At 53.2% G+C, this 27,301-nt stretch overlaps 3 protein-coding genes across 8 annotated transcripts in view; 1 reads left to right on the forward strand and 2 right to left on the reverse strand.

Annotated features, from left to right (window-relative positions):
* The window catches only part of ODAD1 (outer dynein arm docking complex subunit 1), a 31,026-nt gene extending 26,360 nt beyond the window's left edge, over positions 1–4,666 (reverse strand). For 2 of the 4 annotated variants that reach the window (XM_082606106.1, XM_082606102.1), the window contains exon 1: positions 3,780–4,666. The gene's annotated coding sequence lies outside the window, so the exon portion shown is untranslated. Of the gene's footprint in view, positions 1–1,230; positions 2,229–3,779 lie in introns of those variants that run through there. The other 2 variants (XM_082606107.1, XM_082606105.1) reach the window with 1 other exon arrangement.
* EMP3 (epithelial membrane protein 3 (MAM blood group)) lies at positions 3,598–7,318 on the forward strand. Of its 2 annotated transcripts, none has more exons than XM_082606109.1 (5): positions 3,598–3,735; positions 4,673–4,833; positions 5,077–5,179; positions 6,058–6,198; positions 7,050–7,318. In XM_082606109.1, exons 2-5 carry the CDS (start codon positions 4,756–4,758, stop codon positions 7,217–7,219), a joined length of 492 nt encoding a protein of 163 aa, XP_082462235.1. In that variant the 5' UTR covers positions 3,598–3,735; positions 4,673–4,755; the 3' UTR covers positions 7,220–7,318. The 2 variants fall into 2 exon arrangements, with proteins under 2 accessions (XP_082462235.1, XP_082462234.1); XM_082606108.1 differs by having other exon boundaries at positions 3,600–3,735; positions 4,741–4,833.
* Positions 7,319–8,660: 1,342 nt separating this feature from the next.
* On the reverse strand, positions 8,661–26,104 carry TMEM143 (transmembrane protein 143). 2 transcript variants are annotated; one of them, XM_082607172.1, is made up of 8 exons: positions 26,067–26,104; positions 25,460–25,700; positions 23,999–24,103; positions 18,180–18,374; positions 17,033–17,160; positions 15,660–15,939; positions 10,342–10,531; positions 8,661–9,743 (listed from the first exon to the last, which is right to left on the reverse strand). In XM_082607172.1, exons 1-8 carry the CDS (start codon positions 26,087–26,089, stop codon positions 9,484–9,486), a joined length of 1,422 nt encoding a protein of 473 aa, XP_082463298.1. In that variant the 5' UTR covers positions 26,090–26,104; the 3' UTR covers positions 8,661–9,483. The 2 variants fall into 2 exon arrangements, with proteins under 2 accessions (XP_082463298.1, XP_082463297.1); XM_082607171.1 differs by lacking the exon at positions 26,067–26,104 and having other exon boundaries at positions 25,460–25,911.
* Positions 26,105–27,301: the final 1,197 nt, after the last annotated feature.

Raw genomic sequence — 27,301 nt, forward strand, 5'->3', positions numbered from 1 at the left:
AGGGCTGGGGCTGGCGAGCCTCGGCAGGGAGTCAGAAACCCGTCCAGTCCGGGGCTTCGGAACCTTGAGAGGGGAGGGGCAAGGATACCTGTAGAGGGCGGGGCTGAGGGCCTTGTGAGGGGTGGGGCTTCGAGGGCTGAAATGGGCGTGGCTGGAAGAACACGGGAGGGGTCGGGTGGGAGGGCGCCAGAAGAGTGCGGATTCCCAAGACTTGTGGCGGGGGGACGACTAACCCGGAGGCACTCAGGCTCAGAGAGCCTGGGGAGGGAGGTCGAGATGGTCTATTTGGGGAGCACAGGGTTGTGAGGGCTGGGCTGTGTGTTTCCAGGAGGGAGAGGCAGTAGCTAAAAGAGCCTGTGGAGGCAGGGCTGGGGGGGAAACGTCTGAAAGGCTTTGGAACTGGGCCAAGGTCCTTCGGGACGGGGCGTGAGAGATGCATGTCTTAAGCTGATTAAGACCACGTTGTTCTGAGGATTCATCAGCAGGCACGCGGTGCCGATGCCGGGAATTGTGGGGGGGGGAGGAGCGCTCACCGCCGCCTCAGGTCCTCGAAGCGGCTGACTACGCATGCGCGGCCAGCGGCCGCCAGAGAGGCAGCCAAAAACCCACAGCCGCCTTAGAGGTCCGCACACTGAGAGGCGGAAGCGGGCGGGGCCTAGGGCTCTCCGTGCCGCCCCTGCTTTCCGGCCACGCCCCCATGGCGGCGCCCCTAGCCCCGCAGGGCACGCCCCGCAGGGCACGCCCCGTTGACGGCAGGCTGTTGCCCCCTTGACGGCAGGCGGCTGCCCCCATGACGGCAGGCGGCTGCCCCCGTGGGCCTCTACAGAGCGGGCTGGAAGTAGGCACCGCTCCCTGCAGGCTGGGTGTGCCCGATGCCTGCGGTTTCCTGTGGGAGGAAGCGGCCCGCGGGCGCTCAGCTCGTAGCTTTGGAGGCCCAGGAGGGGGAGATCCCCCCACCGCCCTCGCGTCCCCTGATTCTCCCCCTTCTATAGAGCCCTAGCATGGGGGACCCCCTGCCCCGAACACCCCCGGGGTACCCAACTCTGGCGCTGATTCCGCTCTGGGAGCTTGATTCAGAGTCCTAGCCTCCTGTTCCCCACCTCCCGCCCTCAATTCCATCTCCCTAGACCCTAGATCCCAGGACCCAGGTCCAGTCCCCTTGCCTCCTTGAAGAGCATACGATCTCCAGTCCCTCATTTTTCCCCCAGTGACCCAGGCTTTCTAACTTACCTGGGGAACTGATTTCAGACCTCCAGTCCCTTGTCCTTCTCAAAGATGTAAACTGGAACTACTTTATTCCCCACCCCCAGGGACCTTCATTTTGTACTCCCAACTTTGTAGTCTTGGGACCCAATGGACCCAAGATTTTGCCCCTTCCCCAAATCCTAGAGACCTTGACCTTGGGTCTCCCAGTACTGAATCCACTCAGGGCCCCAATGTCTGGTATGACAAGCACATACCACAGTGCTTACTTGGTGCCGGGCACTCCTCTAAGAACTGCTCCATGATGTATTTACTATTATTATTTCGATTTTACAGATAAAGAAACTGCGGCATAAAGAGATTAGTAACTTGTCCCAAATCACAGCTCATGAGTAAAGCAGTTTCAATTTGAATCCAGCCAGCATATCTCTATACAGTCTGTGCTATAGTGATACCCAGCTTCCAGGTCTCCCGAGTACCCACCCAGTCACAGAACTGCCCTTCCCTCACCCCCTCAGGGAGCCCAGATGACCAGCCATTCTCTAGCTAAGTACCTCTAGCTCTGGCCCAAACAGATACCCAGACATCCCATCGTCCAGTTCCCTTCCCTTGTAGGGACCCAGGATTTCAGTTCTCCAGCTCTCAATTCCATATTCCAGACATCTGGTTCCCTGTCCCTCACTTTTCACCAAGCACCCAACCCTGCCAAGAGACCCAGGTACTTAGTGGTGATCACCCCCCACCCTAATTCAGTAACCCAAGAATTAAATAACAATGATAATAATAGTTGACATTAAGTCCCTGGTACCGCACTTCTGTTTAAAACTCTCCAATGGTTTCCAACTGCACTTAGAATAAAATCCAAACTCCTCCTCGAGGCTTCAAGGGCCCTCTTTGATTTCCCTTCCTACCACTCTCTCTCGTTCCCTATGTTCTGGCCACACTGGCCCTTCTGTCTGCTTCTCAAACAACCTGACTTGTTCTCAAAGGCCTGTGCACGTCCTCTCCCTGCCCCGCATTCAGATGACTCCCGTCTGCAAGTCTCAGCTCAGATGTCACCTCCTAAGAGAGGCCTGGCCAGATCACCCTTTTAAAGTAGCCTCCCATCATTAGCAGTGTCATTCTATTTTACTTCCTTCAAAGCCTTTATCACTATCTGAAATCTATCTTCTTCACTGATGTTTTGTCTTTATTGTCCCTCTCCCTCAACTAGAAGGGAAACTCCATAAGAGCAGCAGGGCTCCCATCTGTTTTTTTCATTATTAACTCCGGGTTCATAATAGATGTCCAATGAATGTTTCATGAGGAAGGAATAAACATGTTAGGTGTGTTAGTGTACTGGTATTACCTTATTCGTTTAGAATAAGTATCAGAATTGTTATTATCAGTATTAGTATATTGTCAGTATTATGAGTAGTATTGTACCCACCTCATAGATTAGGAAACTGAGGCTCAGAGAGTTGAAATAATTGGTCAAGTTCCCCCGGGCAGGAAACAGTAGCCCTGGGTTCTGAACTTCCACCTCCTGCCCCCTTCTGGAGTTCCACACTTCCCCATTTCCCATCCCCTGACCCCCACCGTGGTACCAACGCCACCAGCCCTCAGCTCACTCCATGCTGCAGGAATCTGGCCTCATGCCCCAGTCTCCCATCCCTCTGAGGATTCATTCCTAAGCCCCATCAAGGAAAGCAGACATTAGGGCTTCCCTGGTGGCGCTGTGGTTGAGAGTCCGCCTCCCGATGCAGGCGACACGGGTTCGAGCCCCGGTCCGGGAAGATCCCACGTGCCGCAGAGCGGTTGGGCCCGTGAGCCACGGCCGCTGAGCCTGCGCATCCGGAGCCTGTGCTCCGCAATGGGAGAGGCCACAACAGTGAGAGGCCCGCGTACCGAAAAAAAAAAGGAAAGCAGACATCAGTCCCAGGACCAGTCCCAGAGCAGACGCCTGAGAATCAAATCCTCCCACCCCTGATGCTTGCCCCACCTGAGGGCCCCAGCTCTGTTCCCTTCCTGCCAAGGACGCATCATCTCAACCGCAGGAGGGAGCCCCAGAAGATGCCTGTCTGGGGGCAGTGGGTGGGGGCCCAGAGAATGAGGAACCCGAGTGCCTGGGCCCTCCCTCTGGCTGCAGACCTCAGCTGGGTGTGGTGAGGGTGGGTATAAAAGGGTCAGTATATATTGAGAGGAGCAGAGAAAGAGAAACCAGGAGAGTGAGGAGAGAGAGGAGGAAGGAGGTACAGACAGTGAGGACAGGACCGAGAGAGACAAAAGGCAGAAGGAGAGAGAAAGGGAGAGAGGGAGAGAGGGAGGGGGGAGAGGGGGAGAGGGATAGAGGGAGAAGGGGAGAGAGAGAGAGTTCCGGGATTGGAGGGGAGAAGGAGGGAGAGAGCAAGAGGGGAGAGGGAGGGAGGGAGGGAGAAAGGCGGCGAGAGGCGGGGGCCTCGACAGGGTGGAAGGAGGGAGGAGAAGGGCGGGGCACGGAGGCCCAAGCGAGGGACCAGACTGACTCAACTCTGACTTTTTCCGCCGCGCTCGGTAAGTTTCCAATCCGTTATTCAGACTGGGATTTGTTTCTTTACCTGGGTGTGCAGCAGTTTGGAAGGGAGACCCCCAGCTTGGGAGAAGCTTGGAAATCCTTGTAGTTTAAGAAGTGATCTCTTTGCACTTGGGGTGGAGACTTGGGCAGGGGTGGAGCCCGGCAGAGTTTGAGGGTTCCCAGCAGAGCCTCCCCACCCGAAAACTTCCTGCCGTTTTTATCCTGTGGCTGTCCACTCCCCCCCGAGGACCCTGAGGTCAGGGCTTCTCGTGAGAACAAGCAGAGTCGGGGGACCCTTCAGCCACCTCCCCCCACCCCTCTCCCGCCCTTTCTGGACACTTGAAGGGTCATGGGAAGCTGGCGCCTCCTTCTCGGGCCTCTCCCCACTCCCAACACGGATCTTGTCCACTTTCCCTACAAGGTGTCCAGTAGACACTAGTCTGGCAGCAGGGTGGGGTGGGGACCTCATGGGCATAGCCAGGGGCTGGGGTTTCCCTGGTGTTTGGGAGGCAAAGGGGCGAGATGAGTCACCGACCAGCTGACTCACCAGGTCCCCCTTCCTCCCCCCACCCCAGGAGAGGAGTGTGGTGACTCAAGGATGCCTGTTTCTGGGGGCAGACCCCAGCTTCTGATGAATCTGAACAGGCGGCAATATGAATTTTCAGAACCTGGCCCATATGTGCCCAGGGACAGGGCTCTGAGGAGATGGGGGCCACATTGCTAGTCCTACTCATTCCCGGACCCGAGTGTCCATCCCTGGCCCCCTGCAGGCCCTGGGGAGTTCAGGAGTCCGGGCCCCGGGCCCCCAGCCCCGTCCTGCTTCAAACCCAGGAGTCTGGAGCGCAGCCTCCTCCTCTCTCAGACCGGGAGTCCGGGGCTCCTAGCCCCCTTTTCCATTAGACCTGGGAGTCTGGACTCAGCCCCCTTCTCCACCAGAATTCAGACATGTCCCCCGCCCCTGTGCCAACCTCTTGATGTGATGGTCTCCTGACGTCCCCACCCAGGCTTCCAAAGCAGCCATGTCACTCCTCCTGCTGGTGGTCTCTGCCCTTCACATCCTCATTCTCATCCTGCTTTTCGTGGCCACTTTGGACAAGGTAAGCTTACTTGGAGTAGGAGTCTCCTGCTCTCCTGCAGACTCCTGCCACGCCCCTCCACTAAAGGCACTCGGGCCCCGCCCCCTTTCCCTAGCACTCACCCTTCTGAGCTCTGCCTCCACCCTACGTGCCTCCCCGCGGCCCCACTTTCCTACTAAATCCATGCTTTCCCATGGCACCTTGCCCTTTTCCTAACCCTTCCTAGTCTCCCTAACTTTGTCCTTGTTCCTCTGTCCATCCCAGTCCTGGTGGGCCCTCCCCGGGAAGGAGTCCCTGAATCTCTGGTACGACTGCACATGGAACAGTGACAACAAAACGTGGGCCTGCAGTAATGTCAGCGAGAATGGTGAGGGGTGAGGGGCATTGGAAACTGGTCTGTGAAAGGGAGGGGTAACCCCAAGTCTCCTGCTGGGACCAAGCATTGGGAACCCCCCAAGGTTTGAGTGGGCGGGTCTGGGTCCCCATGCTGAGTGACTGAAGCTGATGTATGATGACCCATCTATCTGGATGCTAGGGGGAAGTATACTCATATTCTAAAGAGGATGGGCTAAAAGCCCCACTCCCTATGATTCAGAAGGAATGGAGGTCACATGCTATAGGTTTAAAGAAAGGGGGAAAAGCTCCCAAGATTCTGAGAAGATATGATTATGTTTCCAAAGTTCTAAGGAGACAGGTGTTCTGAAGGGGTGGCTGGGACCAGTCTGTCCAAGTTCCAATGGGGTGGACCACAGTAAGTTTCTAAAGAGGTGAGGCTGAATCCTTCTAAGGTTCTAAAGAAGTGGGACCAGGTGCATCTGAGTTCTAAAGGAGCGGAGCTGCATCCATAGAAATTTTGAAGTCAAGGTGGAAGATTAAATGCTTTTTGCCTAAGAGCAAGTAAGAATTTCTGCTCTCCTTCTATACAACATTGTACTAGAGGTAGCCAAAGCAACAAGGCAAGAAAAAGAAATAAAAGGCATAAAGATGGGAAAGGAAGAAGTAAAAACGTCTTGATTCCCAGTGAACATCTTTATATAGAAAATCCTAAAGAATCTGCAAACAGCTTCTAGAACTGATAAGGGAATTTAGGAAAGTTACAGGAATTGAGGTCGATATAAGTGATACTACTAAGTATCTAAGGTATGTCTCTAAATGGAAGAAGGGTTGGTGGGGGCAATGACGAGCAAGCAGGTGGAGCTGGAACTCTGGACCTGCTGTGACTTCCACCTCTGTCTCCTATTGCAGGCTGGCTGAAGGCAGTACAGGTCCTCATGGTGCTTTCCCTCATCCTCTGCTGTCTGTCCTTCATCCTGTTCATGTTCCAGCTCTACACCATGCGGCGAGGAGGGCTCTTCTATGCCACTGGCCTCTGCCAGCTTTGCACCAGTGAGCACTGTTCCCTGGGAATTGAAGGGAAGGGAGGAGGCCTGTGAGGATGTGTGTGTGTGTGGTGGGGGGGAGCTGAGAATAGACATCTGATGAATGAAAACAATTCTCAACAACCCAAAGACCACCTGAGCTTCCTCCCTTGGCTACCTCTCTGCCCCAGGGCCTTAGGGGAGTTGTAGTTTTCAGTGACTTGGTGGTTTGTGGTGTGCAGCTCTGAGTTATGGGGGAACTGGCACTTAGGGCTTCAAGGAGCCAGGGCTGGGGAAGGGGGTGTGGACAAATAACTTAGATCCCAGGGATGAAGGGGGGCCAGCAGGGATAGGTAGCTAATTAATTCGCCAGGAGAGAACTCTGAATCATAATAGTAGTGGTTTTATAATGTCAGCCAGCTGCTGTTTCTTGTGGACCTACTAAGTATCAGACACTTCAGGGAGTTTTATGTACTTTTCAGTTTTTTGACTTCAGGTGCAAAGGACTAAGTTAATCATAGTCATCAGTTTTTGGGAACATTATCTTTCTAGGTTCCCTCTCGTTCTATTAATTCACTATCTGTGCGCTTGGCTTGTAGAAAGGTGCTCAAAAGTATTCCTTGAATGGATGGATGGATGAGTAGGTATCTTCGTCCCATTTAATAGATGAGTAAGGGGGGCCCGAAAAAATTAACTAAATTGCCCAAGGCCAGTCTGCAGTGGCCCCGAGGCACGGCACTGGGGGAGCGAACCACAACTCCCAGCAGGCAGCGGTGCTGCGCACTCGCCTTCCCGCGGCTTCTTTGGCCCGTGGGTTGTTGGGAAATGCAGTCTTCTTGTGCGGGTCCTGCGTGACGCGTGGTTCCCATCTCCCCACAGGCGTGGCGGTGTTTACCGGGGCGCTGATCTACGCCATTCACGCCGAGGAGATCCTGGCGGAGCGCCCATCAGGGGGCAGCTTCGGTTACTGCTTCGCCCTGGCCTGGGTGGCCTTCCCCCTCGCCCTGGCCAGCGGCATCATCTACATCCACTTGCGGAAACGGGAGTGAGGGCCGCGCGTCCCCTCGGCTCCCCAGCCGGATCCCGGCCCCTCCATCTCACCCCGAAACCCCCACCCCGCCTCCAGAAAATAAAACCATTTAACCGCTCGTTCTACCTTTGCCTCCTTCCTTCCTTCCTTCCTTCTTCTGGGACCCAGGCTGCTCGTGCCTGATCTTTCCTGAATGGGGACAGCCCCCATCAGCAGCAGCTTGGTCTTCAGAACGTCTAGCTCCAGGCCCCCATCTCTCTCTAACTTGGGATACAGGAGCCCGCGGTCCCAGCAGCCTTTCTTCCCCTTCCACAGACCCGAGGCCCCCGGGCCCTCCGGTCTCAAAACTCAGGATTCCTCCCAAGACTAGACCTTCAGGCACTTCTAGGTAAGAGCCAGGAATCTGTGTTTCCAGTTCTCTCTCTTTGGCCAAGGGTCTCTCTCTCTCAACCAGCAAGGCTGTGTGTCTTGTTCTAGATTGCTGTTAGACAGGCTGGGACCTGGGACCCTTTGCTACCTTGCTTGCACCTGGACAAACATTTCCTCCAGCTACAAAATACAAAGAAACTATAGGGGACTAACTGCGTGCATGTGCACTTGGGGCAAATTCTGGACAACAAGATACGAAGAGATCAAAAAGCCCAATTGCCACTTCTGAAGAACCAGGAGCAAAAGCAGGGTACTGCGCATGCCCACTGCACACACCACTGAAGGGGTGGGCAAGCCACCTAAGCCACTCCTCTGGCCCAACCCCTGGACACACCCCTACCCTCACCCCATAGAAGGGACTAGCTCACCCCACTTCAAGGGAAACTGTCGTTTGTTCTCGCTCCCCCCTGCTGCAGCAGGGACCCCAATAAAGCCTTGCCTGAATTTCTTATCTGGCCTCTGATCAATTTCTATTGATTAAGGAGGCCAAGAACCCTGGTTGGTAACAGTTGGTCTCTTTTTTTTCTCCCTCTGACACTTCCTCTGAGAAGACGCTTTTCCATTTCCCTCTTGGAACCCAACCCCTCTTCTTCCCCCACCCTCTCCAAATGCTGCCTCTAATCCATATGACACCTTAGTAAAAATTAGATGACACCCCCCCCTTCTCCAGGCTTACTCAACCCCACATCAAGACACAAGTGGGACGGGGAGAGGCTGGCTTTTACACCAACCCGCCTCCTGGCTGTGTGTCTTTGTGCAGTGAACAATCTGCCCTATCTTCTGTGTTCAGAAGACTCGGTCTTTTGGGGAACCAGGGCTCTGCTCAGGAGTCAGGTCCTCCCTAAGATCCTCTTCTGTGACCCACAGCCACTCTATTTCACCAACTCCAAGCCCAGTCTCTCTCTAGTACTACAGCTTTCTTTGCCCGGGACCCACCCAAAATGCATTCCCCCAAGACCCAGAGTCTCTTCTTTCCAGGATTCCAATGCCTTCCTTCTCTCCAACCCCTGCGGCTACCCCACTCATCCAGATTTATGAAACATGATTTATTCCTTTGGGAGACGGGACAGGGGAGACATTGATAGACCAGTAAATATTGCACAGGCCACTGGTGGAGGCAAGATCCAGGCTGAGGTAGTTTCTGTAGAAAGGGTGAGGGATCTGGGCAGGGAAGGCGCCTGAGTTTCGTTGTTGGGGCCTGAGTGGACGTGAGCCTTGGGGTGAGGATGGTTTCTGGTTCCTCCTGGCCCAGCTTTCTGCCTGGCACAAAGCTCCCAACCCCTTCCGCCTGGACAAGCTGATCGACACTTGACGAAATGGCCTGCCTTATAAGAAGCTGCAATTGATAGAAAGATCGGGTCTCCTCTAAACATTCTGATTGGTTGCTTCCACGCAGGGACAACTGGCTGCCCTAGGTTGGTTGCGCCCAACAGCTGTCATTGGCGGTTTGCCAGAGAACCGGGCTAAAAGGTTCTCATTGGACTTGGGCTGGAGCTCCGCCTCGGTGAACACGATGGGCAGTTTGCCCGGTACAGGCTAAAAAGACAGTGATATATAGCCTCGGGAGAACACAGTTGAACAACTGTGCCTGGTGGTTTGTAGCGTTGCACAGCTCTGATTGGCTGGCACCACGTTTAAATGTTTGCGGGCGGGGGTCGGGGGAACCAAGATGGAATAGAAGCAGAGCCAAAAAGCCTTGATTGGCTGTTCATCCGAAGAGGGGGCCTAGCAACAGCAGGCTGCCTTGATGGGCGACTTTAAGAAAACAGAGTAAGTAGTAATGAGTAACTGGAGGTTGTGGAGTGGTGAAGCATCGTAGCCATGATTGACGGCTTGTCGGGGAGGAGGCGGAGCTTAGTTACCAACCAGCTGGCTGGGCGGGGCCGGGCTGAGAGGTTTCGATGAGGGCTCGTCAGTGCTGGGTGGTGCGGCCTTGGGGGAGGTGACAGTAGCCAGCGGGCCTAGTTTGGGGAAACCCGGGGGCGGGTACATCCCGATGCTGGGGGTCAGGGCTTGCAGGTGGGCCAGGGCCCGAGTTCCGTTGAAGGCCACGTCACAGCCTGACTGGGCTAGAAGCCAGTTCTCCACCTCCGACTGGAGCCACTGGGAGGTCTCTGCAGAGGGAGAGGCAGGTGTTGTGAGGAGGTCAGACAGACCCGGAAGGACTGAGAGCGGGCAGCAGGGAGGGCGCAGCACAACGAATAAGAGGGGTCTGGGTTTGGGAGAAGCCTAGGAGGCCCAGCTTTGTGGCTCTCATCTGGGGACAAGCCAGGGACTCTTGCTCAGGGCGCTTACACAGGTAACGGATACGGGTGTCTTGTAGGAAGTGTTCGGGTTCACGTATAGGACGTAGCGGGCGGGGAGTGGGGAGCATGCCACAACAGGAGCCTGATCCAAGACTCCTATCGAGGTTGAGGTTAGGAGAGGGAGGTCACCCCAGGGAAGAGCAGAAGCTGGGTCAGAGGTCCCGACTGCTGAATCGGGTTCACCAGCTCGAGCCGGGACTGGGAGGTGGGCATCGTGGGGATGGTGTCTCACTGGGGCAGGGCCACTTGGGACTAACGGTAGTCTCAACCCGGTAGGGGCAGGGTGGAGTTTGTTCCAGGTGGGGCCACGTCTGAGCCAGGCAGCGTTGGGATGGGGCGGGGCCTCGCGGGGGCGGGGCTGAAAGGGGCGGGGCAGTGTGGGGCCACCTGGCACTCGCAGTCCTACCTTCCGGCTGGCCCCGCGCTCCCCGGGGCCGCCGGGCCAGGAAGCTGTGCGCCAGCAGCACCTCCTTGGTGTGCTCGTCCTGCGCGCGCAGGGCCAGGGCGCTGAGCAGCTCCGAGTTGTTGGACGTGCTGCGGTAGTAGAGCATGTGCGCCAGCTCCAGCGCCTGCACGCTGCGCCGCTGTCCGAACATCTGCAGGCCAGACGAGATCCGGGAGGGTCAGGGCCGTGCTGGGGCTCCACACCCCCATCCAAACACACCCCCCCCCACCCAGCACGCACCCTCACCCATATACACACCCCTGGGTCACTTACGCTGGTACAGCCCTTCACGAGGGCTCCAGAGACCTCCCCAGACGTCTTCGGTTCAGGTCCCCAGGACTGGGGCCTGGGTATTTGTATGTTTAATCCACATGCTCTCGCCCCTGGTTTGCTCATCTGAGCCACGTATTAATGGATGTGTTCGAGGATTTCCGGACCATAGGAGTTTTAGTCTGGGCACTTTTTGTTACAATGATTTTTTTTTTTTTTTAATCCATCATCTGAAGTGTTCCCAGATGATGCGTGTAGGATCTGCTTCAAAATAATCCAGTGGTCGGGGAGGCGGTCTTTAGGTGAAACCTGATTGACTGTTGCTAACTGTTGACGCTGGTGCTGGCTACAAGGGAGCTTATTATACTATTCTATTTCTGCATCTGTTTGAACTTTTCCATAATTAAAAAAAAGGTTTTAAATGTTAAATTGTCAAAGAGAAGTGTTAACGGACAACAAATACTTGATGAGCTGTTTTCAGAGAAGGGAGGGAGGGAGGACCACGTCTGAGGCCCAGCTGTCTATTGGCTACCCCCCTTCCCCGCCTTTGGCCCCGCCTCACCTGGACCCCTTTCCCCATCCTTGTTGGCCCTAAGGAGGGAAATGAGAGCCCACCAGTGCCCTCTGGGGCTCACACTCAGAACCTCCACCCAGATTTCTCTTCTCATCCACCAAATGAGTTCAAGGCTGCTGGGTCCTGCAGCCCACAGGCCTGGATGCCAGTCCCATCTCTGCCCCCCTCCAGCCGTGAGGCTGTGGCTAAGACCTAAGTCCTCGGGTAGCGCTGTCTGTGAACCAAGGCAGATGACAGGAAGTGCTCCGTAAGTTAATAAAACACTTGGCACAGAGGCTGGCCAGTCACAAGCATTTAAACATTAGCTACACATCTTCGTCCACACCCCTTGCTGGATGCTGGTCCTTGAAACACAAGTATCTTCTGCCCATAGAGTGTTGCCCACCTTACCCGGAGACCTGAGGTGAAATGCCTCTGAACTGAACACAGCCCTGGAAGATCGCTGAAATAGCCAGCACAGTTGGTTTACGTCCCCACATTGGACCAAATCTCCATTTCTTTGGTTGGAGGCAAGATGCAGGAATTGCGTGCGTTCGGGACTGTCTGGTATGAAAAACACGTTGGGTTGTGTGCCTGTTTCTGCCAAGCTTATGGAGTAGAATTCTCGCAGGTTAAGTGAGCAGGTCGTGCCACTCCGTGGCACGCAGGTGAGGCCAGACCTCTCCCTGGAGAGGGCTCACCGCTGGCCACCTGGATGTTCCCTTCAACGCGGCCCGCGCTGAGTGTGGTGTCTCCTCTCACCCAGCTCCTCGCGCAGCTTCTTCCTCCCCTGGGGTCCCTATCTGGGGTGGCCCCACCATCTACCCCATCTCAGGCCAGACCTCTGGCACCAGCCTCGCCTCCTCCTTGCCAGCCTGTCAGGATCTGGCTCCATCCTCCTGCCTGGACTCTCTCTGCTGGGTCCCCTCCCCTCCAGCCCACTTAATGCACAGCCCTGGCCTCCTCCCTGGCCTCAGTCTTCTTCACTCCAGCCTGTCTCCGCACAGCCCCAGAACTGACCCTGCTCCTCCCCTGCTCACAGACCTCCCATGGCTCCCTTGTGCCCTCAGAGAGTCCAAACTCCATGGCCTGGCCCCTGAGGCTTTCTCCCACTCACCTCCTGCTTCTCCCCTCTGAACGCAGCCCACATTGAATTAGTCAATTTACCCCGAGCATTGCCCTGAGCACACCGTGCTCTCTCAGGCTTCTGGGCCTCGGAACAGGTCAAGCCAGCTCTAGCTGTTCTTGGGAAACACTCACTGCCTCATTGTCAAGGTTCAGGATGGTCATCGCTTCCCACAGATGAGCAGATACATCCTTGGGTTCCTGCAGGGCCCGCTGCGACCTCCGTCAGGCACGTGGCTGTCTGTCCGTGTGCCCCGCACCTCTCCCTCCAGGGCAGGCCCGGCCCTGAGGCATCTCTGGGATGCCAGCTCAATAACCCTTCTCAGGCTGCCTCATGGGCCTCCCCTGTGCTGGGCTGAGGGGGCCCCCAGTGAACCAGAGTACAGCAGGAGCCTTCTCAGCCCAGGAAGTCTGGGAGGGCTTTCTGGGGCCTCTGAGCTGAGGGTAAGGGCTGAGGCAGGGTTGGTCAGCCCAATAACAGGGATAGGACATTTCAGAAGGAGGAACAGCATATGCGAAGGGAGAGAAGACAAGAGAAGCAGGGGGAGGAGCTACAATTATATTTTGGTAGAGCTGAAGCTTAGAATTGTGTCAGATGAGGCTGGGGAAGCAAGGTCTCCGATGCCAAGTTGTGAGCAAGGGAGAAGCAGGGCCAGCCCCGGGGCCAATGGGGATGGGCTGGAGGGGACCAACAGGGGGGCTAGGAAGAGGGTCTGAGCTGGAGCCAGGATAGAGAGGAGATGGGCACAGAGACTTGGAGTGGGGGGGCAGGAAGGACGGGCTGAGGACTGCCGGGTTGGGGGGCAGGGCCAGGGCGACTTCCAGGGGTCTAGCCAGTGACTGGGGGACAACGGGGTCAACCACAGATGGAGAACCAGGAGGAAGAGCAGGTGTGGGAGAGATGCTGCCCTCCGCCTGGCCAACGTGGCTGCTTCAGGCTGAGCACAGAGCACCCCGATCTAGGAGATGCTGGGGAGCTGCTTGTGGGAAACACGTAAGTGGACAAGGTCTTTCGTGGGGGGAGGGGCGGTGGAAGGAGAAAGAGGGACGTGTATCCTGCGGCAAAATCAGCCTCCCGGGTGTTTGATCTGAGCATCTGTCCCAAGACGGGGAACTCGGGAGGACAAGGGGGTTTAGGGGAAGATGGATGCTGTGCGGGCAGCTGGACAGAGGCCAGGGAGGCCCACGTGTAAGGCATGGAGGGAGTTCCCTGGTGGTCTAGTGGCTAGGATTCGGTGCTTTCGGTGCCATGGCCCAGGCTGAATCCCTGGTTGAGGAACTGAGATCCCACAAGCCAAATTTAAAAATAAATAAATAATGGGCCTCCCTGGTGGCGCAGTGGTTGAGAGTCCGCCTGCCGATGCAGGGGATACGGGTTCGTGCCCCGGTCTGGGAGGATCCCATATGCCGCGGAGCAGCTGGGCCCGTGAGCCATGGCCGCTGGGCCTGCGCATCCGGAGCCTGTGCTCCGCAACGGGAGAGGCCACAACAGTGAGAGGCCCGCATACCGCAAAAAGAAAAAAAAATAAAAATAAAAAAATAAATAAAAATAAAAATAAAAATAAATAAATAAATAAATGATAAAGTTAAGGCATGGGGGCCCAGCCTGGGGCATGGGAAATGTCTAAAGGATGCAGTAAATTAACTAGTGAACTGGGCTTTAAACTGGGTGCTTCAGAGCCCAAGAGGCTCAGGACCCTCCATCCCCACGGGCCACTGAGAGGTAGCATGGATGGTCCTCCCTGGGCTAGAACTGTGTATGTCCTGTCCTCCCCAGAGCAGCTCGGCACCCTCCCCACTGTTGTCCGTGGTTGCCACACGCCCTCTATGCTTACAGCCCTTCCATAGCCCCCTGCCCTGAGGATGAAGTCCAGGGCCCCTGCCTTGGCATTCAAGGCCTTCACCACTCCCTCTGGGGCCTCGCTTCACCATGCTGCACCCCAGACTCCATCACTGTGAGATCCCCCCAAGCTGTGCTCACCCAGCCCCCTGAAAGGCTCAATCCCCGCCTTTCAGAGCTTCCCTCCAATCCCACCTGACCCTTGGTTCTAGGTAGGAAGTGCTCCCCCCTACCCCTGCAACCCTCTCAGCCAGCGCAGGCTGCTGATTATCTGTGGGATTTATTAACCAGGCTTCCTACCAGCCCACTGGGATGGTTGAAAACGGCTTGAAAACCAATGAACCAGCAAGTGAATGATCGGGTACAACAGACACTTCATGCCAGTCCACATTCCTGGGGCCAGTGCCAACCCTGGGGAGAATCAGTAAAAGGCAGCCCCTTGAGGCCACCTCAGCCTCGAGACAGAGCTCGCGGCTCAGCAAGCAAAGCACAAGTTGGATTCCAGCCCCCAACCGTCCCTTCGGCCACGCATCCTTGGATGGTGAACAACCTGCACAACTGGATGAGGCGGCCCTGTGCTCACATGTAGCGGAATCAGGAAGGGAGCTTGTTAATAATACAGGCCCTGTTCCCAGAGTTTCCAATTCAGTCCATATGGGCTAGAACACAGGAGGCTGCATTTATAAAATAGCTCCCCTGCTGATAGTGACACCTGGCCAGGATGGGGAAGCCCAGACTCAGGAGACAAGAGCCCAGTCAGTAATAATTACAGTAATAATGGTAATGGCGAACTCTCATATAATACCTTCTGTACTATATGCCAGGCTGTTTTCTGCACTGTATGCGTATTAATTCATTTACTCCTCACAACAACCCCCACTGTCATCTCCACTTTAAAGAGGCACAGAGAGGTTAAGCAGCTTGTTCAAGGTCACACAGCTAGAGACTTCCCTGGAGGTTCAGTGGTTAGGACTCCACGCTTCCACTACAGAGGAATGGGTTCGATCTCTGGTCGGGGAACTAAGATCCCACATGCCATGCGGTGTGGCCACCAAAAAAAAAAAAAAAAAAAAAAAGCTAAAAATAAAAGGTCACACAGCTAGAACATGGTAGAACTAGATTCAAACCCAGGCAGTCTGGTTCTAAAACACACACCCTTCCCACGTCACTAAGTGTGCAGTGAGTGGCTGTGAACACTTGTGTCCCACTAGCCACATGCCAGCCCTGTATCCAGTGTTCCTCACAGATTCACTCATTTCCTCCTCACAACAGCCTTACCAGGCGGGTCTTGCTATTACACCCATTTTCCAGATGAGGAAATCGAGGCACAGAGAGATCAAGAAACCTGCCCAAGGTTGGATTGAGTAAATAAGGAAAGGAAAGGAAGCACAGCATGAGGCAGGAATAATCCACAAAAAGAGAAACAAAACGATAGGGTGGCCTGACCTGGCTGAACACCAAGGAGCAGGCTTGGCGGCATGGGCCGCTTACCTTGGAGGCCCGCAGGCCCATGAAGGCAGCGAAGAGCAGCAGCAGCAGGGAGGTGGCCATCTTGAGGTCGGAGAGCACCACCATGCCCACATTGACGAAGAACACCACACCCGAGACGACCAACGTGAAATTGAGCAGGGCCCGCTGTAGGGTGGGCGTGCGCACCTTCAGCTCGGGCAGCAGCTGCTCCAGGCCCTCCAACGGCATGTCCTTGAAGCTCTTCAGCACCAAGTGCCCCCGCTTCGTTCTGGCTGCTAGCACCACCCGCTTAAAGTATCTCCTGATGGGCAGAGATGAAGGGGCAAGGATGGTCAGGGCCACCCCAGGGAGCCCCACTCCAACCCTAGGACACTCTCTCTGGCTCTGTAGTCACATTATCATTTTAAAAGCTAATTAACAATGGTGGGAGGAAAGTCAGACGTAAGTGTCCAACAATAAGGCATCAGTGACATGATACAATCCCTTATTATTGGACACATAGGTTGCTTCTGATTTTAAGAACTTGATAAATGAGAGCTAAGATTCTTTAGTTAATTATCTTTTTTATTATTTGTTAATTGAAGTATAGTTGATTTACAATATTGTGTTAGTTTCCTGTGTACAGCGAAGTGATTTAGTTACACAGGTATATATGCATGTACCTCTACTCTTTTTTTTTTTTCCATTATAGTTTATTACTTTAGTTAATTTTCAAATTCAAATGCTATATATATTTCAGAGTATCTGCTAGGTGCCGGGGAGTGCTATTTAGCTCTGGAGAGACAACGCTGAATTTGTGGAGCTGCCTTTGTAGAGCTTATAGTCCAGCATGAGAGACAGATAATTAAACACAGAGTCTGCACGTATAAGTATGTCCTCGGAATAGATTCCTGGAAGTGGAATTACTGGTTTAAGGGATATAAGAGACGTTTTGTCTTTGGTGTTTGTTGTGTTTTGTTTTTGGATTCGTAGCCGTATTTGATACACTGATTTCCAGAAGGACTGGGTGACTGACAGGTCCACTGGCCGACTGTGACTCCTGTGACTCCACTGGCTCTCCTGACCCTGCTCTGTATTTGAATATCTGTTAAAAACATAATATTCATCAGAATCCTGGCGGTACCACTTTTTCAGAATGTGGTCTTCCCTCTCTGAGCCTCAGTTTTCCTCATTTGGAAAATGGAGAAAAATGTCCTTACCCTTTCTCTTCCCCTGGGAATTGTAGTTCTTACTTCTCCTTGGAAAGAAAAGGCAGTATTTGATTCACCTCTCCCCCTTTCTTGACTTCCCACCCGGGTCCCAGACACCCAAATCCAGACACTGACCTGTCAGTCCCCTCTCGACTCTAACCTTGCTCCCTCTCGCTGCAGCTGGGAAACCAAGGGCCGCCTCACCTCTCTGCAGGCGACGACTTGAAGAAGCCATGCTTGAAGCCCACGCTGGACTTACGGGGCATCTGCCCGACTCGCTGGCCCAGGACCCAGAAATGCATGTAGATATACTGGTCCAAATTTATCGTCACCTGCCAAGGGGGAAGAAGGAAACAGGGGCAGCTGAGCATAAGCTGGGCTGTGAGTGCAGGATACTCGAATTAGATGCCCCTGCCCTCGATGATCCCCTGCCCCCCACTTCCCAGGCTTATCATCACCCAGTGTGTAGGCAGAACAGTCATGTATGGCTGTTCATGTTGTATACTGCACAAGGGCACACCACCCAAGATGGTGCCATTCACATCACAGTCATCTTTATTACCGTATTTCCTAGAATCTAAGATGCCACTGATTTTAAGATACTCTATAATTTATTATTTTATGAAGCAACTAAAAGGGAAAATATATTGCCAATTAAACTATTTCACACTACCCCTTGTAAGTCACATCCCAATTTCAGAGACAGTAAAGTATGACTTCAGAAAAAAAGCACATCTTAAAAATCACTGAAATGTGGAAATCTGGAAGATTTTAGTATTTTTATTATAATTTTGTTGACTTTTTTTTTTCTTTTGGCCACACCACATGGCTTATGGGATCTTCTTAGTTTCCTGACCAGGGGTGGAACTTCCAGAACGTTCCAGAAAGCAAAACTGGAATTTTCTGTGTACCACCAACTACTTTACATAGCATTTACATTGTATTAGGTATTATAAGTAATCAGAGATGACAAAGTATGCAGGAGAATGTGCATATATATATGCAAATACTATGCCATTTTACATAAGGGACTTGAGCATCCGGGGATTTTTATATCCACAGGGGTCCTGGAACCAATCTCCCCCATACCAAAGGACAGCTGTATTGGTTTTCTCACAGATGGTGATAAAGTCTCTAGTCCTAAGAAGACCTGTATCTTATGATACTTTTCCAACAGATGGCAGTGAAGTGACCTGAGAAACAGGAGCCTTTTTCTAATTCACCAAAGGTGCCACAAGGGCTGGTGCCCTGTGTTCAGGACTACAACTCCCAGCAGCCTCTGCTTCCCAAAGGCTTCACCCCTACCCCAAGGCGTCCTGGGAGTTTTGGTTCTCCTCTGGAAGACAAGCACCTGGACCTCATCCTGAGGGTGATGGACCACCAGAGCATAGGCCAGGGTGTCCTCTGAGAGCGGGGAGAAGTTGGCCTGGGCCAGCAGGGGCTCCAGAGCCCGAAGCACCTCCTGTTCATTGGACAGACGCTGGGGGTCTGTAAGTGAAGGCTGGTCAAGGGTGTCCCTGTCAGGGTTGATGGGGTCATACAAGGCCTGAGGAGAGAGCCAGAGAGAAGAAAAATGAGCTAGGTCACTGCGTGAGGGATTGTGGGTACACATAAGGATGTTCCTGGCCCCATCCTTTAAATGATGGGGTACCCCACGGCTTGATTCTAGGCCCTCTTCCCTTCTCTTCCCTCAAGCTCGCTCTAAGTCGCCTTGCCATCCCCTTGCCCTTAAACAGCACCTCTGCACAGATAACTACCTAACCCACATCTCCATTTCGGACCTCTCCTCCAAGTTCCAGACCTAATACCCATTTCCAGTGCATGAGCTCTGTCCTCCCCTTCTGCCACAGTAATAGAGGTGAAGGCGGCCATGGGGCTGCCCAGATAGACTACATTTCTCATCTTCCTCTGAGAGGCTAGGTGTGGCTAGGAGAATTCATCAATAGAACGTGAGCAGAAGTGACAGGTACACCTTCTCCCTCACTTCTTGCTCCCCCTGCACTTTACACTCTTGCCTTGTTCTACCAGCTTAGAATGCTCTTCTGCCTACAACCCAGTTCTGAGCCCACAGAGATGAAGACAGTGCCCTAAGGGGATGACAGAACAACAAGATGGAAGGAACTTGGATCCCGGCATCATCTCACGTGGAACAGAGCTGCCTATCCACCCTGGCCCACTTACCACAAGGCTGTTAAGTGGGAGACAAAGAATCCTTCACTTCCTTTAAACTATTGCCTTATGGGGTCTGCTTGTTACAGCAGCTAAGGCTTTATAGGAACTAATACAAACTCTCCACTTGACATTTCTTTAGGAATGTCACAGTTGCCTCAAATCCAACAACAAGCCCACAAAATAACATCCTCTAATCCCTATCTTCCAGCAAAATAACCATTCTAGATGTCCCCTCCCAAAGGTACCAGACCTAAATTGTACCATTGTAGATGCTGCAGACCTAGACATTTATCATCTTTTCATAAAGAAATAAAGGGTATAGAACAGCACCACCCAATAGAACTTCCTGCAATGATGGAAACATCTCCATGTGCACCATCCAATAGGTTGAAGCTGGCCACATATGGCCACTGGGCACTTGAAATGTGGTGGATGTAATTGAGGAATGGGATTTTAAATTGTTATTTAATTTCAGTTATTTCAAATTTACACAGCCACGTGTACATAGTGACTATCATATTAGACAGCCCCAGGCTAGGGTAAGGGGTGCTTTCTTCTAATTTGCACACAGACCCTGGTACAGACATCAAGGTCAGTGTGGACATCCACTCACACAGACCCTCGCCTTCATAGTCTGAATTCATCCCTGCACAGGGGGGGAGAGTGTCTGACTCATGACCGTCCCCACCACCCGCCTCTCAGGCCCTCTATGTCCCACACTGGGGTCCTGAAACTCCTCCCCAAACCTGCTCCCTCCCCAATTCCCCCCCCCACTCTACCCCACGGTGCCCCCCATCTTCTCCATCTCAGTAGAGGCCAAGCCCATCCTTCCAGGTGCTCAGGCCCAAAGCCTTGGGTCATCCTGGACTCCTCTCTTTCTCCAGCCCATAAGTAAATCCTGATGGCAACACATTCAGAATATTGATAGATCCAGAATCTGACCACTTCTCACCCCCTGGACTCCCAGCTCCCAGCTCCCATCTCCCATCCTCACCCCCAGTCTGTTCCCGGTACGGCCACCAGAGGGCGCCTGTTGTCATCTAAATCTGCTCACGCCTATTCTCTGCACAGAACCCTCCCCTGGCTTCCACCTCACCTAGAGTCAAAGCAAAGTCCTCACTGTGTCCCACAAGGCCCTGCAGGATCTGGCCCCGGGTCCCCTCTTTGACTTCATCTTCAGCCCTGTCCCCCTTGGGCACTCAGCTCTAGCCCCACCAGCCACCTTGCTGTTCCTCCTTACACGCCATGCACACCCCTGCCACAGGGCCTTTGCACTTACCATTCCCACAGATCTCCATATGGCTCACTCTGGCCTCCTTCAGGTCGCTGCTCAAATGTCACCCCCTCACTGAGGCCTTCCCTGACTACCCTACCTAAAATTGCAAAAATACCTCTGATTTCTTTTTCTTCTTAATTAGGGTTACCAGATTTAGCCAAAAAGAAATAAAATGCAGGACATCAAGTTAAATTGGATTTTCAGATCAACAACAAATAATTTTTTAGTTTAAGTATGTCCTATGCAATATATAAGGATTATATTACATGGACATAATTATACTTAAAAAAAAACTATTCATATCTTATCTGAAATTCAAATTTAAATGGGTATAGAAGGTTGAATAGCGTCCCCTAAATATTCATGTCCCCTTGGAACCTCAGAATACGACCTCGAGCTTCCCTGGTGGCGCAGTGGTTGAGAATCCACCTGCCAGTGCAGGGGACACGGGTTTGAGCCCTGGTCTGGGAAGATCCCACATGCTGCAGAGCAACTAATCCCGTGTGTCACAACTACTGAGCCTGTGCTCCAGAGCCCACGAGCCACAACAACTGAGCCCGCATACCACAACTACTGAAGCCCACATGCCTAGAGCCCATGCTCTGTAACAAGAGAAGCCACAGCAATGAGAAGCCCACGCACCACAATGAAGAGTAGCCCCCGCTCGCCACAGCTAGAGATAGCCCGCGTGCGGCAACAAAGACCAAATGCAGCCAAAAATTTAAAAAATAAAATAAAATAAATTAAAAAAAAAAGAATACGACCTCATTTGGAAATAGGGTCTTTGCAGGTATAATTAAGGTAAGGATCAAAGTGAGATCATACTGGATCAGGGTGGGCCCTAAATCCAATGAGAGTGTCCTTATAAGAGACAGAAAAGGACACACAGAGAAGAAGGCAATGTGAAGATGGAGACAGAGATTGGAGTGATGTGTCCACAAGCCAAGGATTGCCGGCACCCACCAGAAGCTGGGAGAGAAGCATAGGATGGTTCCCTTCCTCCGAGCCTCCAGAAGAAACCAACCCTGCCAACAACGTGATTTTGGACTTCCAGCCTCCTGAGCTCTGAGAGAATAAACCTCTTGTTTTACTCCACCCAGTTGATGGTAATTTGCTATGCCAGCAGTAGGAAATGAGTAAACTGGGTGTTCTGTACTTTATCTGGCACCCCTATCCATGGTACTTAGCACCTCTTAACATATTTTACTTCTTTACCTTGTCAAGGGTCTGTCTCCCTCACTAGAACATGACGCCATGAGGCAGATACACACATCTCAGGCTCACCGCTGTGTCCTGGGGGCTGGAACCATTCGGGGGACACAGTAGGTGCTCAGTAAATATCTAGTGAGTGAATTCAATGAATAAATGCGTAGGAGAAAGGAGGAGCAGAGAGAGGTCACCTACCAAGGTCACCCGCACGCCTAGTGAACGACAAAGCTGGCGCCTGAACTGGGCTCTTCTTGTTCTTTGCCTGGTTCCTCAACGGACTGAGGTCACCAGCAAATGGTCACCCAGTGTGTCTCCCTCACCTTTGGTGCTTCTACCCAACCCTCTCAGCGTCTCCGTTTAAAATCTGCTGCGTCAGTGAGAATGTCTGTCTGCACTGTATATTCTTTCTGCTTCAATATATTTAAATGTTTATATAATAATATATTTTTAAATAACTTTTTAAAAAAGTGCCCCAAAGAAGAGCTTGGAGGCCAGGAGACAGGGGTGCAAATCCTAGCTCTGCCACTTGGGACCTGTATGATCTTGGGCACATCTGGGCCCTCTTGGAGCTTCAGTTTCTGCTTCTGCAAATGGGGCTGATGGCAGCTGCTCCTTGGTTCTGCAGGAAGGAGTTGATGAGCCTGACACAGAGGGGCCTATGTTGCCCCTCATCGAAGCAAAGAGGAGAGCTATAGGGGGGCAGGAGCGGTAAAGGGTTAACTCGGCAGGACTGCGTCGTCCAAACCCTGCACATTCCAAAGAACTGGTGGGCTCCTGGGAGGGAACCTGTAAGCCCTTGGACTATCCTGCCTGATGGGAGTATCTTGGTTTACCAGGGGCTTGGGCCACACCCGATAGTCTATGCTAACAATGTGATTCATGGTGGGGCCATGAAGTAGCCATGTGACCTCTGGAGGGGCTGGAGACTAAGTAACTAAGATCAGCCACGTAGATGGTCAACCACGCCTGCCTGACCAACCACCATTAAAAACCCTGGACACCAAGGCTCAGGTGAGCTTCCCTGTGTGTTGTCATGCATCACTGATGAGAGAATTAAGCACTGTTCCGGTGACTCTGCTGGGAGAGGACAACCGGAAGCTCTTGCCTGGTCTCTCCTGGACCCCTTCCCCTTGCCTTTTTCCTTTGTGATTTTGTCTGTTCTCCTTTTGCTGTAATAAACTAGTACTGGGAGCATAACAGCTTTTCTGAGCTCTGTGAGCCCCTTGTGAAAATCAGTGAATCTGAGGGTGGTCTTGGAGACGCCCAACACAAGACCCTAGAGAAGGAGGAGGAGGATGCTGAGAATTTGGCTTCCACTGTTTCCTGGAGTTCTACTTCTCTATGACGGCTCCTTGTCCAGCCCCCTCACTGCTTCCAGTTCCCCTTCCCGACCTCAGGACTGGCACTCACTCCTCAGGACTAATCCCCCTGGTGGTTGCATGTAGTACCATCTAGATACTTCCAGGGTGATTTCTTAGCCCAGCCCCTTCCCTTGACCTCCAGCCTGTGCGCATTCAAGTCCCTCTCTCTACCGAGCTGTCCAACAGGCAGCTCAAATTTCTGAGTCCAAAACTGAGCTCTCAATCTTCCCCACAGACCCGTCTCCTGCCCCCAACTCTGTCTCCCACGTCGCAGTAAGTGGCAGCTGCATCCTTCGGGAGAAGCAGGCCTGAACCCCTGGAGGCCCCCTTGACTCCTCTCTCTTTCAAGGCCCCGCCCACACAGCCGAATGCTGATGCCTTCGGACCATTAGCAGTGTCTGACCACTTTTCACCACTTCCACTGCTATTACCCTTGTGGGAGCTGCCATTATCTCTCACTTGGACAAACATAATAGACTCTTTAATAGATCTCCCTGCCTCTGACCGTCTGTTCCCTACATGGCAGCCAGAAGGATCCTATTGACACCTGAATCAGCTCATGACCCTCCTCTGCTCAGAGCCCACCTGCGGCGGCTCCCAGCTCACTTAGAATAAAAGCCAAGTCCTCTGCATGGCCCACAAGGCCAGGCACAATTTTCCCCCACTCCCTCTCTGCTCTCACCTCCTGCCCTCTCTCCCTCCAGCCAGTGGTCCCATTGCCATTCCCCCAACACTCCAGGCCCTCTCTCACCTCAGGGCCTTTGCACTTGCTTTGCGCTCTGCCTGGAATGTCCTTCCCCAGACACCCATCGGGCTTGCTGCATCGCTTCACTCAGGTCTTAGCTCACCTGTCACCTCCTCAGAGAAGGCTTCCTTGACCACCCTGTCTAAAACAGGTGCCCTCCTCGTCCCTCTCTATTCCACCTTCAATAGCACTTACAACTCCTGGGTATCATATTTTACAATTATTGATTTATCATCTCCCCAGTTGGAATGTCACCTCCACAAGGGCACGGCTTCATCTCTTCTGCTTACTGCTGTATTGCCGGTGCTTAGAACAGGGCCAGGCTCCAAGTAAGTGCTCAGAGAATTTTTGTTTAATGAATGGATAAGCAAACAAGGATGACAGGGCCAGAGGGGCCCTGTCCTCACCTGCAGCTGGTCCAGGATGTGATTGTAGTGGAACAAGGTGCAAAAGTTCACGTGGGTCACAAACTCCTCCAAAGCCGCCTTCTCCGCAGGACTGGAATGGAACTCCTGTTACCTCGGGAAGCAAAACTTCTCTTTAGGCCTCTCCCTACTTCCTCATGGGGAGGAATTCTTTCCTGGGCAACTCAGAAAGACAATCAGAGCTCTGGCTCTTTAAAATTTGGGCGTTTTTTAGAAGGGACAAGGGTTGATCAATTTCACTGGCCAAGAAACTGAGGTAGCTCCAGAGAGTGAAAAACAGATGACTTGAAGAGCTAGATGTTCAGGTTCCTGCTTTGACACTTACTGGCCAGGAGTCACTCCTTATTTGTGTGCCAGGCACTGTTTGCTGGCATGATATAATCCTCTAGAGGATGCAAGGAGGTTGATGGAATTATAACACTCATTATTCAGAAGGGACCCTTAGATTCAGAGAAGTCACTTGCTGAGGGCTACACTGTCTGTATAAAGAAAAGCTGAGACTACAATCCAGGCCTATCTGACTCCAGAGCACACATATTTAACCACTTTTTTATGCTTCCTATCTCGGTGCCCAGGGTGAATGTCATCACTTCTCTGAGCCTGTTGCCTTATCAGCAACAGAGGATCATACCCTTTTTCTCAAAAAAGCAATGGTGAGAATGTGATGTGATTATGTGTATCCGTATATATACACGTGTGTTTATGTGCGTGTATATATACTTTTGTGTATGGATAAAGCCCAGCACAGGACTTAGTCCATATAGGTGTTTAATCAATAATTATTAAATGAATGAATGATAATACAGAATAATCACAAGTATGATGGCAATAGTGGGGTAAGCTGTTAGGGTCAAGCAAGTGCCTACTTGCCTCACCCTTGTCCCAGCCCTGCTGTGGAGTCAGACCACTTTGGTTCAAATCTGGGCCACTAGTCAGGACCTTGGGTGAGTCACTGCCCTTTTCCTGATTCAGTTACCTCATTTGTAAAGTGGGAATGATGGTGGTACTTCTCTTATTGGGTTGTCCAATAATTGAATAATATGTGGGAAATGTTTAGCACAGTGCCATATAATAAGAGCTCTGTGTGATATCATTATAATTATAGCTTCGTGGGTATAATAATTATTATTAGGCAGTAGTAATAGTAATGATGAGGATGATTATTATCCCATTTTGTAGAGGGAAAAACCATGCCCCAGTGAGTGCTTGTTCCAGCCCCCAGAACAAGCTAAAGTCTGGAACTGCTGCTGCATCTATCTGCATCTCAAAGGTCAGTCCCCTGCATTCCAACTCACTCCACGCCCACCTGGGCCTATAAAGGGAACAGGAACTACAACTCCCAGGGGGCACCAAGGCAGCCCTCTATAGCATGAAGGGCTGTACCGCCGCGAGGCCTGCCGGGATTCGTAGTTCCCAGGCTCTCGGACCCGGGACGGGCGGTACCTTTATCAGGAGGCGGAGCAGCTGCTCTTTGGAGAACGGGATGAACCGCTCGCGGTACTGCTGGGCCCAGTCGCGGGGCTCCGTGGGGTTCCACATCTTGCGGTACTCCCCCATCTTGGCCGCCAGCGATGACAGGGCCCGGGGGTGGCCAAGGAGCGCGGGCAGCAGAGGCCATACTCGGACCTTGGATCCCCAGACCCTTCGGGTCACATGCAGCATGGCCAGACCCTTTCCCCGCAGCCTAAACGAGGGAAATGGGCATAAGTCAAAGGTCATCTGGGGGTAAAGGCGCCCTCTCCACCTCCGTGTCCCAACTTCCAGGGTCCGTTTCTACCCCAGGAAGGGCGCAGAGCCCATCCGCCCGCCTCGTAGGCCCTGCTGTCCGTCCCCTCCCACAGTGCTCAGTTGGCCTGAGTCCTAGGCAGGGGTCAGAGGTCTTCAAGTCCTGGAGCGTATTGCGGGCCCAGAAGCCCTGTGGTGGCACAACTAGTCTCTGAGGGGTCTAGGCGGCAGGTGGATTTTAAGCGCATAGGATATGCTCGGAAGGCTACATAGGGGTGCAGGGCCGCCCACCCCCGGCCAGGCAATCCTTCACCCTTTCCCTCACCTTAGCCAATGTTCGACTGTCATTGAGCCTCCTGCGCATGTGCAGAAAAGCGTCCTGGTCCTTCGAGGTTCGGCTTCAGTCCGCAGTAAGACGCATGCGCAATGCCTAGGTCATTGAGCGGGGTCCATTTCCTTCTTCTAATGCCCTGTGTCGACTGCGCACGCGCAATCTGCCTGCCTTGTTCCACAACTCTTTCCTTGGACTCGGCGCATGCGCCGCAGAAGTATCTCCTTGTCCAAGAGCTTCAAAGGGAAAGGGGCGGGGCGGGCGCCAGACTCCCGGGATTTCCGGGACCATGCAGGGCTTCCGCGCGCAGCCTGCCAACGGCGGGCGGCACAACGTCCGCTGAGGCCACGCCCCTGCTCCTGTCAGCTCCAGAGTAGGCGGGGAAAGAGAGGGGCGGGGCTTTGGCGCAGCCAATCAGCTCCAGCAGAGGAGGAGCGAAAAGGCGGGAAAAAGAGGAACCAAAGGACGGTTGAGGTGGTGCTAGGACCAGGAGGGGAAGGTGGGCGGAAGGAAGAGCGGGCCTCCAGGTGACGTTGACCCGGCCTCCAGAGTAGGGGTGACCCTTTGTCAGTCAGCCTCACCCCCAAGTGTCACCACCCCCATTCCACGTCCTTAGAGGGAAAACCCCGATTCTCTGAAGGTAGCTTACTGCCGGGGGCATGGCCTCCTCATTCTGAGGGGACAGCTGAGTTCCGAGCCCATGTTCCCTACACATCTGAGGTCCAGACCCCCGACTTGAGGAAATGCACTTTTATGAAGATGGACCTGAACTCTAAGGGGAGGCCCTGATTCTAAGGCAATCACCCGCAATCAGGAGGACAGCCTAAAATCTACCCTGAGCTGCTTGGGGTCTCCACTACGGGTGCGGTTACCCCAAAGCCTGAAAGGTATCCCCCTGTTTCAGACCTCCCCGGGGTTCTGATCGCCATTCCAGCACCCGTAGTCCCTCGAAAATCCCATTAACACAGTCCTTAAAATGGGCCCTCTGGCTCCTGTGTCAGGGCATCACCCCAGTATCCTGCCTTCTCCCCGCTTATTCTGCCTGGCCTGGCATCTCCCCACACTGCAACTCCACCTCTGGGGCCCTCCTCAGCCTGCATTCCTGACTTCTGAGACCCCAGCAGCTCCCTCACCCTGTGCCCCTACCTCTGGAATTCTCAGAAGCCCCCTCCCCCCACACCCTAATTCATGGGACCATCAGCCACCCTCTCACCCTGCGCCCCCATCTC

Source organism: Mesoplodon mirus (assembly GCF_964341445.2).
Source record: "Mesoplodon mirus genome assembly, chromosome: 19".
NCBI classification, from domain to species: domain Eukaryota; kingdom Metazoa; phylum Chordata; class Mammalia; order Artiodactyla; family Ziphiidae; genus Mesoplodon; species Mesoplodon mirus.